Source organism: Lissotriton vulgaris, unplaced genomic scaffold (assembly GCF_964263255.1).
Source record: "Lissotriton vulgaris unplaced genomic scaffold, aLisVul1.2 SCAFFOLD_3995, whole genome shotgun sequence".
Classification (NCBI taxonomy): domain Eukaryota; kingdom Metazoa; phylum Chordata; class Amphibia; order Caudata; family Salamandridae; genus Lissotriton; species Lissotriton vulgaris.
The window spans coordinates 10,081-21,446 of NW_028247172.1; the positions used below are offsets into that span (position 1 = coordinate 10,081).

The 11,366-nt window shown below is 51.1% G+C and overlaps 1 protein-coding gene across 1 annotated transcript; it reads left to right on the top strand.

Moving 5' to 3' along the window:
• The first annotated feature begins 611 nt into the window (after positions 1 to 611).
• Positions 612 to 7,486, top strand: LOC147665608 (protein snail homolog Sna-like). Its single transcript, XM_086949650.1, has 3 exons — positions 612 to 792; positions 3,210 to 3,731; positions 5,892 to 7,486. Exons 1-3 carry the CDS (start codon positions 717 to 719, stop codon positions 6,071 to 6,073), a joined length of 780 nt encoding a protein of 259 aa, XP_086805776.1. The 5' UTR covers positions 612 to 716; the 3' UTR covers positions 6,074 to 7,486.
• Positions 7,487 to 11,366: the final 3,880 nt, after the last annotated feature.

An 11,366-nucleotide genomic window follows, 5' to 3' on the forward strand; every position in this document is an offset into this window, starting at 1 on the left:
GTGGAAGTACCATCACTTCTTCGCAGGATGCAATACTTTAATGTGAAAATACCAGCACTTCTCAGCAGAGAGCAAAACTTTTAAAGGGAAAGTACCTGTACTTCTCAGAAGAATGAAATACTAGAATGGGAGAGAAACTGGACTTCTCAGAAGAGTGCAAAACTTTTTAATGAATTTTTTACTTACCGGTAATCTTCAGTGCGTGAAATGGGGCACGCTGTGGTACATTGTTACCTTCGGCCAGCTCATTGGCCCCGTGGTAGTTTATGAGGACTGGTCGAACCCGGATGAAAACAAACAAACTAGAAACCTGCAGAAGGGACATAGTATAGACCGGCGCCATAACTCATTGAACCGTCGCAGAGGCTCAGGTGTGCCTTGTCGTGCGCGTGACCTGCGCGCACCCGCACTGTCCCTCGCCCGCCGCCTGCGCGCAGCTCTTGTACACATGTCACTCGCGCGCCCCCTGCACTGCCCGCGACCCGCTCGAGCCCATCCACCTGCCGGGAGGCACGCGCCCCGCCCTCGCCATCCGATTGGATAACCAGTGACACCCTAGCCCCGCCCCCGGGGCAGGTCCTTTATGAGCAGCTGGACTTCCCGGGCTCAGCAGAGAACTCAGTGGACATTAAAAACCGGGATTAGCGCGAGCTGTGCAGGACTCTGGGAGCTGTTCCGTTTGTCTGACCAGGGAAGGAACCACAGCCGGGAGCAGGATGCCTCGCTCCTTCCTCGTCAAGAAGCACTTCACCAGCAAGAAGCCCAACTACAGCGAGCTGGAGAGCCAGACAGGTACTGAGGGAGTCCCGTGCATGCTGCAGAGAGTGAGGGCGCGCGAGTGGAGGAATCGGGGTTCCAGGTCATGCAGCGATCACAACTGAGGGAATCGAGGCTCCTTTGCATGCTTCAGAGAGGGAACACAACTGAGGGAGCTGGGGCTCCCGTGCATGCTGCAGAGAGTGGTCGCAAGTGTGGGAGTCTGGTCTCGTGTGCATGGTGCAGATACTAGTGATCACAAGTGAGGGAGTCTTGGCTCAGGTGCTCCTGCAGAGAATGATCACAAGTGAGGGAGTCTTTGCTCAGGTGCTCCTGCAGAAAAGTGATCACAAGTGAGGGAGTCTTGGCTCAGGTGCTCCTGCAGAAACTGATCACAAGTGAGGGAATCAGGGCTCAGATACATGCTGCAGAGTAATCATAACCGAGGGAGTATGGACTCTGGTGGATGCTTCAGAGGGTGATCACAAGTGAGGGAGTCTGGGCTCAGGTGCTCCTGCAGAGAGTGATCACTAGTGAGGGAGTCTGTGCTCAGGTGCTCCTGCAGAGGGTGATCACTAGTGAGGGAGTCTGGGCTCAGGTGCTCCTGCAGAGGGTGATCACTAGTGAGGTAGTCTGTGCTCAGGTGCTCCTGCAGAGAGTGATCACTAGTGAGGGAGTCTGTGCTCCGGTGCTCCTGCAGAGAGTGATCACTAGTGAGGGAGTCTGTGCTCCGGTGCTCCTGCAGAGAGTGATCACTAGTGAGGGAGTCTGTGCTCCGGTGTCCTTGAGAGAGTGATCACAAGTGAGGGAGTCTGGGCTCAGATGCTCCTGCAGAGAGTGATCACTAGTGAGGGAGTCTGTGCTCAGGTGCTCCTGCAGAGGGTGATCACTAGTGAGGGAGTCTGTGCTCAGGTGCTCCTTGAGAGATTGATCACAAGTGAGTGAGTCTGGACTCAGATACATGCTGCAGAGTAATCATAACTGAGGGAGTATGGACTCCGGTGGATGCTTCAGAGGGTGATCACGTGAGGGAGTCTGCTCCGGTGGTGCATGCTGCAGACGGCGCTCACAAGCGTGGAGCGAGGGCTCCGATATATAGCTGCAGACAGTGATGCCAGCTGAGGGAGTCGGGGCCCCGGTGCATGTTGCAGCGAGGGATCAAAACGGAGGGAGGCAGTGCCCCGGTGCATGCCATAGCGCCACCAATAGAGGCAGACTGAACCCTGGTGCACGTGCACGCCGCCGAGTGAACTCCGGGGCATGGAAGCCGAGGCCTCCACTGAGTAAGGGCTGATACTATGCCTATGAAACTTCTAGCCAGTAAGGGGGCTATGGTATGGCGCAGGCTTTTGATGAGTTTCCCCAGAGAGGCTTCAGAAACTGCCCACCACTGAAAAGGAGGGGGGGGGGGGGGGTGCGCCTTCCGTCCAGTGCAGCTCAAAATACCCTCCACTGGTGGTCTGAGGCCGGGTGCTTGCTGCAACCAAGAGGGACTGGGGTCGGTTGAATCCATGCTGCAAACGGCGGTCTCGTGCGTGCTGGGAACAAAAAAAAGTGGGAAAAATTCACGGGGGCTGCCAGGGAAAAGGGGGCGTGTGAGGTCTCATGCATTCGTCGTGTTGGTCGGTGAATTGTAGCTTAAATGCCTTTGCTTCGTTGTCTACCTAAAATTACAAGCCTACACTACCATATAAGCGCCACTAGGATGTGTATTGTACCCCTCAAATGTAGTCCATTTCTGACAATCTCTGTTGAAACGCGTTTTCCAATACACACCTGCCTCGCCTCAGAGTGCCTGGAAGCACCTAGGGTGTGAGCTCGCCCTGTGCTCAGGCTGGCTCCAGCGTACACGCCTGGACAGGTGTCTCTTCAAGCTGTGAGGCGTGATTAATGTTTACAAATTCAGTGGCGGGCAACATGGTACTCGTGCTTGAAAAAGGATGCTTGTTAGACGAATCCGCCAATAAACACTTAAAGTGCAAGGGACATTTATACACTTAAGCGGACTCGCCTTTCGTGTGCTTGGGGAAAAGGGTGCCTTGTGAACCACTTTATTTCACACAGTTTACATTTTTTTCCCTTTGGTTCTCCTTATTGTGTCATGCCACGAATTGTGTGCCATGTACTGCTATTGATTTGTTTGAGAAATTCTGCAAAAAGCGGAACCATACTATTGTAAGATTTGTGCACAGCGCTTTAAAACCCACTTGGGTTGAATCCGCGCTACAAAGACAAATAGTGAATGAAATATTTAAATTCCTCCCCTTTTCGTGTCTATTTTGTGACAAACTAAATTTGTGACTAGTTTAAACTTAAATTCCCCCTCCTTAATGACACCGAAGTGTTACCTCTACCTTGTATTTACTGGATAGGCGCTAATCTCATGCAGGCGTTGCACAGTTAGAAAGTTTCCATTGATGTGACTAACTTTTGTGTTTTTTTCTTGTCCACAGTGATCATCTCTCCGTTCCTGTATGAAAGCTACCCTCTGCCCGTGATCCCCCAGCCCGACCTCCTGACCTCCGGGGCCTTCTACCCGTCCCTGGTGTGGGACGCGGGGCTGCTCTCGTCCTTCTTCACCTCGGAGCCCGAGTACCCGGCGTCGCCCCCCAGCTCGGTGGACGACTCTAAGCCCCTGGACCTGACCTCCCTCTCGAGCGAGGAGGACGAGGGCAGCAAGACCTCGGAGCCGCCCAGCCCCTGCTCGCCCTCCTCGGGGGCCGACAAGTTTCAGTGCCTGGAGTGCAGCAAGGCCTACTCCACCTTCACGGGGCTCTCCAAGCACCGGCAGCTGCACTGCGAGGAGGCGCAGGGCCGCAAGGCCTTCACCTGCAAGTACTGCGACAAGGAGTACGTCAGCCTGGGGGCCCTGAAGATGCACATCCGGAGCCACACCCTGCCCTGCGTCTGCAAGATCTGCGGCAAGGCCTTCTCCAGGCCCTGGCTGCTGCAGGGCCACATCCGCACGCACACGGGTGAGTGTCCGGCTTCCAGGGTCTACCCCCTGTATCTCGATACAAGTGCATTCTCACTGGTGAGGGGGGGGGGGTCACGGGTGAGTGTCTGGCCTCTGGCGCCCAGGGGTAACCCCTGTATCTCGATACAAGTCCATACTCACTGGGGAAGGGGGGGGGGGGGACGGGTGGGTGTCCGGCTTCTGGCTTCTAGTGCCCCCCACACAGGTCCCTTCTCACTGACGGGGAGTGGGGGTTCACGGTGAGTCAGTCCACTGGCTTCCAGCTTCTACCCCCTTTATCCCAATACAAGTCCCTGGTGGGGGGAGGTCAGGGGTGAGTGTTCGGCCTTAGAGTCCAGTGCCCACCCCACACACACACAGATCCCTGCTCACTGACGGGGCTCACGCTCACAGGTGAGTGGCTGGCCTCTATTTCCTCACCCAAGCCACTGGGGTTCGACGACTGCCCCCCCCCCCTCCCCCGGGCCACAGGGCATTGACACACAGGTGCCTGTCAACAGTCTCGACTTCAAGTGTTGCACTCTCGCACCAGTCCACACTTACTGCCTGGACCACAGCTGGACGGGTGACTAACTATCCGTGCTCTGATAGGTGTACACCCCCGCACGAGCGGCATCTCACAGCCAAGGCCACGTGCCCATACCCATAGGCGATGGTCAGCTTATATGGGTTCAGTGCCACCCCAACCCCCACACACACCACTCACTGCCGGGATACCTCCGGGCACACACAGGGCAATGGTGTGAGTGGTGACTCGAGCGCACTCACCCACGCACCCCCACCCCCCTCCCTCCCCACCTACTGATTGTCGGGGACACATCCGGACGCCCACAGGTGAATAACCCAGCTCTGGCTTTCAGTGTTTACAGTACTCCCATTCCCCTACTTCCTGCCAGGTCCACATCCGGGCACACGCCATTTCACGACCACGAGCCATGGCCTCTTTCCGGTATGCTGCCTGGTCAGAGTATTTAACGCACCGGTGGTATTGTTAACTGGCAGATAAAACTGCAAGCGCGCTCTCCATTGGCATTCTTGGAAACCTGTCCTATGCAACTCGTGCAATAGCAGTTCACACTACACTGTGCAAGGTTGATAGTGTCTTTTAGAAATACAGTCACATACTCGAGTTAAAAAAAAAAGAAAAAAAAGTTTAATAACAGCTGCGAGAGCGGTGGGAAATGAAAACACCTCCTAATATGGTCGTTGGTGGATAGTGTGGTGAGCCTGAGGCGCGTGCAAGCCCGAGGAGCAAAGAAACGTGCAAAGGTGCTATACTGTTTATTCTGGACATAATGTAGGGTTCCTGGCGGAGTACAGGGGTGATGTGCCAAGCTGAGTGGACAAGTGGCCTGGCTCCTGTCCCCTCCCTTTGTTGACCTTGTGCGGCCTCTTTGATTCTTGAGGGGCTCCGAGGTCCGCCCCGGGACCCTCCACGGAGCATTCTTGCGAGCTGTAGTCCTGTCTGGCAGCGGGATCGGGAGCAGGGGGTGCAGGCCGCCCCCGGGGAGGGCCGGCAGGTGCTTTTAAAGCAGCAGCCCCGGGCCTGCTTGCACCTGTTGATGGAGCCCCGGGCAGGGCGCAGACTCCCCGCCAGCTGCCGCTTGCAGAGGGGGGGCCTGGGGCCCTTAATACCAGAAAGTATCGCATGTTCAATCCCCGCCACCCGAGCCTTTCATTAGTGCCACGGGATCGTTAATTGTTATTTGGGGCCGATTTCACACCCTCTCCAAGTGTGAAAAGATGGCGTCCAGGAGGACACAACAAAGGCGGCCTTTGTGTCGCCAAGTAAAGCCCGGGCAGAGTTCCTGAAAAGGCGCCCATTGACTGGAATACACACCGCTGGGGTCTTTTCAACTCTGGGGGAACGGGTTTTTTTAAGGAAAGAAGCTGCAATGCATTGGCATTTCAACGCGCTACTGTGGCGCTTTCCTTACAATTGAATGGCAACATAGTTCAGTAGGTTCAGCGCATGCGGTGTCCAATCCACAAATCATTGGTTCCAATCTGACTCCTCCTTTCATCCAGCAGAGGTTAAAATTAGAACATACGGGCAATGTTAATTTAAATGTGTAGATACCTTCAAGTTGGTGCTACCTGCTATTTTCCACCTGCCATCTGCCTGCCCTCTTGTAACGTGTTGTGTTTTTGTCCACAGGTGAGAAGCCGTTCTCCTGCACGCACTGCAACAGGGCCTTCGCAGACCGGTCCAACCTCCGGGCGCACCTGCAGACCCACTCGGACGTGAAGAAGTACCAGTGTCAGGCCTGCGCCAGGACTTTTTCCAGGATGTCCCTCCTGCACAAGCACCAGGAAACGGGCTGCCCGGGGCCCCGCTGAGAGCGGCCATTCCTCCTCCAGGGACATGTTGCACACAGTGTGTGTGTGTCAAGAGAGACACGCCTCCGCCCTTGAAGGCGACAAAGAGGACATTACTGCTCCAGAGACATGCTGCACACAGTGTGTGCATAGAGACGTTCCTTCATTTCACCCTAGCCCGGGAATCCGGCCTCCTCTGGCAGGAAGCCTCCCTCCGACCCTTCTGAGCATGCGCAGAGCCATTCCTCAATTCAGACTCACAATCTGCTCGAAGTGCCTTAATCTCGCTGCTCAAAGTGCCTTATAACAGCCCTCCCCACCCTGTCAGTATCCTTGTGCAGAGTTTACTAGGCGGATCCTAGTTACAGACCTCGGTATGAAGTTCTTACTTTTGTACAATTCTTCTTCTGCGTGGGGAATGCTACCCCCCCCCCCCTCCTTTTCTCTTAGGCTAGCCACCTTGCTCAGTGACAGCTAGACGCCATGTTTCCAGTCGCCTGCTTTTCTTTAATGATTTGTTTGGGGTAGCAGCAGGTGTGTTGCATTCTCTTAAATAAGTAGAGGCAATCCAAGATTGCAACTCCCAGAATGCAAAGCTCTCACAGTAGCCACATTTCCGAGTTCTCCGCCCAATCCAGGGTTTGCTTCCATTCCTGGTCCCTTGGCCCTGAGTCTTAAAATTCAAAATTACAACTTGTACTCTATGAGCTACTTACCCATGGACCCGGGAAATATGAATGCCCGGAGAATGTATCAGGGTGTCCAGTGAAAGCCCCCCCCCCCCCCCTTCCCCGGCTAGATAGAGCGAGGTGGCAACCCCGTTTGCTTTGTACTGACTTTTTTTTATGAAGGATGGAAATGAAAGTGTTAATATAAATGTTTTTGTTCTTCCAAAAGTGTGATAATCTTGCAAGCAGGCAAGGGCGGGCAGAGCGGGGGTCCTTCTGAAATCAGTTCCCCCCCATTTGGCGCGGGGCAGCTGCCGCCCGCGCCTCACAATAGCAGCCCGCACTCTGCCTGTGAAATTCACAACGCCCATCCAAGGACCTGTCCCCGTTTCAAAGGCAGATCCTGTTTACAGAGCCGCGCTGCGCCCCGGCACCTGTTGGTGGCGGCGCTCAGCAACGGCTTTTCAGCAGAGCTGTGACCAACAGCCAGCAGTTGTCAACTGCTACAATGCAGCCGGTGGCAGGGCCGGGGCCCATCGACAGGTGGGTGCCAAACACCCTATTTATGGGAAGGGGCAGGTGCCGCCTCAGTGCCTCAGTTCTGTACATTGTTCGTTTTTTTTTTACATAATCCCAACAGAGTATGTTTACATTTCAAAGGTACACTGGTATTTATATATTTGTATGTGCCATATTTTGTACTGTTAAAAACTTTTTTATAATTACATACAGTTTTATTGATATTCAATAAAAATAATTTATATAACTTTTGTGTGTTTCAGCTGCTTTTATCTCCTCCTCCTCTCTTTTGGTCGTATAGAAAAGAGTGGCATGCCATTGACGTTTTTTAAGCTCTTAACCTAAATTGCAACTAGATCTGTAGATACAGGGTGCCTATTAATCGATTTACTAGTCTCCATCAAAGGTTTCCATTCAACCTCAAATCAGTTTGAATCCTGTGACGTGTTTGTGTAATGATCCCTGCAACAGTTGCCTTAACCCACTGAGCTGTCTGCATAATAAAGTTGATGCATCTATCCTGCCCATTGCCTACAGAAATTAAACGAAACGGCAATGCTTCACGAAAAACCCCACATCAAAACCCCACGCACACCGGTCCTCTATCAAGAAGTGCATAGATTACATTCAGGTCCCTCATGCCAAAGTTTTTTTTGACTTGAGGAGTTTCTTTTTGGCTCTATTTTTGTCAATTTTGTAAAGTCCTCTAATAGAGCGGCCACATTGTGACTTCTTTCACGAAAATCTATAATTGTGGCTACTTGCAAATTAACATATCCAAAGAAACTACTGAATGTGCCACTCTCAATGCACCTGTTCTATACAATGTGTGTGTCCAGGCGCGAAATGTGATTGTCGCCAGCAAGAGTGCCCTCACTTTTTCTGGGGCGTGCAGCTCAACACACCCACCATCAGACGATCAAGCAGTGAGCCAAAATAAATGCTAGGCGCTGAATATCCTGGCTGCACGTTCTGGACATGGCGCGCGGCCGGAAGCATAAAATTATCCTGGGGTGCTTGGATATCTGTCATAGCCTAGAGCTCGCGTTCATGAGGAGATGACCTCACTTCCTGCATCCGACGTGATAACGCAACTAACCCTGCAGAGACTGAGTGACGCTAACCACGCCACTCTGGTGGCTTTAGGATACTCACCCCTATGTGTAAACAACATGTTGGTAATAACTGCAGACACCATTTGACCCAGACAAAGCTCACGTACATATGTTGTAAATGAGACATCACCCATAGTTGCCTCCTGCTCTCAGACCTGACAACTTGTGAAACATTTTCATAGTGTAAGGGCGGGGGAGACTTAGAGGGGCGGGGCTTAGAGGGCGCCCAGTCACCTTTAAATGCACTGCCTCAAAGAGCCCTGACCTCCCCAACTACCCCTCTCTGCCCAACGGTAAACAAATCTTTTGAAGCTGCTGCTGTTGTCCTGAGGATTTTTCACACTTTATATAAAGTGCATCAGCTGCCTGAGCATAACCAATTAGCTGTAAACCTGCTCTTTAAAACAGGAGTTTCCCGCCAGGATTGGATTGGGATTACAAGTCAAACCGGGCACGCAAATAAAAACGTGGCCCACACACCTGAAAACAAGCGAGGCCACTTCTACTCAGGCCCCCTGCCCCCGCTCAGTATGCATATATTAATGGGCCAGGCCCAGGCCCAGCGAGAGAAAGAGAGTGACACCTCTGCCGTTGATAGGAGGGAGGTAATAGGCGCCCATCTACCTCTAGAAAAGCCACTGGGCCACCATTGGGTGGGGCATTGACCGCGTTGCCAATCCGACCCTATTTTCAGCAAATTATGTGCCCACCATGGGATACCCCCTCCTCGCTGTGTGACAATGTGATGGGACTCCCATCACATGGACACACAGTGAGGAGAGGGTATCCCATGGTGGGCATCTACTCCCATCATGGGCCGCATGTGTCCGCCATGGGCTGCTGTTTACTCAACTCAAAAGTCACATAAAACATATGTTATATAAACAGCAAAGCATTTAATTAAAGGTTATGTGAATTTAAAGAAAGGAAGTAACTAGAGTGTCCTGCACCTCTTAACTTAAAAGGAACACCTTCATTTTTAAACACATCTTGCAGGAAAAGTGTAAACATTTTATAGTATCTTCAAAATTCAAAAAGTATGCTTCATTAACATGCAAAACCATTTCTCCTTATTACATCAATACATTGAGAAGTATTTTGTGTTTAAAGTGATAGTTTCCAAACATGAATTTAAAAACATTCATTTTTACCCCCACCCCGCCAACAATGCCAAAATTGAACTGAGAGTTAAGTCCATGATTACCGGTATGCGCATCCTCTGGGTGGCCTGAGTTCCTATTATACATGAACAGCATTCTACTTTATTAAATCAAACACAGGAGAGGATTTTGCAAAGCACAACCCTGAAGTACTATATTTCAAGGTCTTCGTATATGTGATAATGAAGAAAAAAAGGATGGAAAGCTGAAACGATTGCCTTGGATCATACCATTTGGTAATGTGGGGGCGCCGGAATTGATCCCAGGTTTTCTGGTTTCATGTTGCGCAGTTCAGTCACTAGATATATATGCTTTGCTTCACCTATATCCACTATACTGCAAACGCCGCTGTGGCAACCATCCTGCCCTGACCACCACCCTGCTGGCATCAATGCTGCCCTCGGTCACATCACAGACCAAACATTTTGCCCCCAGTGAAAATGTTTGTGATAATCTATGTCTTAGTCTATCCTCATATGTAAGTGCAGTTAGAAGAGCACCACAACCTCACAGGAATACCCATCATGCCATACACCAAATGTATCCCATACGAACAACAGTAAGCGGCCACACCTTACCACCCAACATACACGATATTGCCTTTCCCCCCAACCCCCACAGAATGGGAAATAGCTGCACATCCCTGTTTCCTCCAGCTGAAAACCACTCCGAGTATACCATGAGACAATTGGAGTACCATTCGAATCTCACAGATGACTCCCAGTGCTTCCTACATAGGCCACATTATAGATCCACACTCTACTCTACCAACCATTCCCAACCAATGGCGTAGCCTCTTGTCTGACCACATAGACGTGTTTTTTGGCACCATAAGGGCTATGAAGCACTAGACATATATACGAAAGAGTACAGGGCCTTGGGCACTGTTGTGTATTTCATGGGTGGTGTATTAGGGGCCGAGCCATGCTTAGGTTCAACTCTTGTGCTCGGTCCTTTCCCAGAGCTGGGCCCTCCCATGAGCTCTGTCCTACACAGCCTTGGCCTCTTTTGTGCTGATATTTTCCAAATCTTCCCCCTCTGGTGTAATCTAAACAGCTCCTCAAGAGCTGGACCCTCACTTGCACCTTTTCCTGCTCCAGATCTGGGGCCTGCCTTGTGCTCTGAGCTTCCCCAGAACAGGCCACCTCTGTGCTTTGTCGATTAAGAGCTGGCCTCCATGCCAATCTGTCATCCTGGATCTAGGCCTGCTCCTGGCCCTCTCCCTTGTGCTCTGTCATTCGCCAGAGCTGACCTTTCCATTGTGCTCTGTCATGTCCTAGACAAAGGGTTTTGGGCCACAGGTATCAAATCTGGAAATTGCGATTAACTAAAGGTGATTTTCTGAGAATCGCAGTTATGTTATCACTATTTCCAATGTATGAAACTCAATGAGTTTCATATACGGATTACTAGTGGGTTGCAAACTGTCCTACCTTATTAATATTAATGAGGTAGATCGCAATTTGCGACCACCGAGGAATTGCAAAAATTACAAGGATGGTGGCCTGCTGGGGTAAGCAGACCGCCATGTCCGTGATTGCTTTTAAATAAAGCAATCTTTTTTTTTTACAAATGCAGCTCGTTTACCTGAAAGGAAAAAGAATTGCATTTAAAAAAAAAAAGAAAAGTTTTCTTTTCTTTTTTTAAGAGTAGGCACCTGCTCTTAAAAAACATTTTTGCAACCATTCCCAAAGGGGAAGGGATCCCTTTGGGAATGGTCACAAAACATTTATACAAACCGTTGGGATTTGCTATTTGGAAGGGAAACCCAAAACATGCCCCTTCCAAATACCAAATCGCATATCCATTTTGCGATTGGGTACAGGTTACCAAATCGCAAAATGGGTTTAAT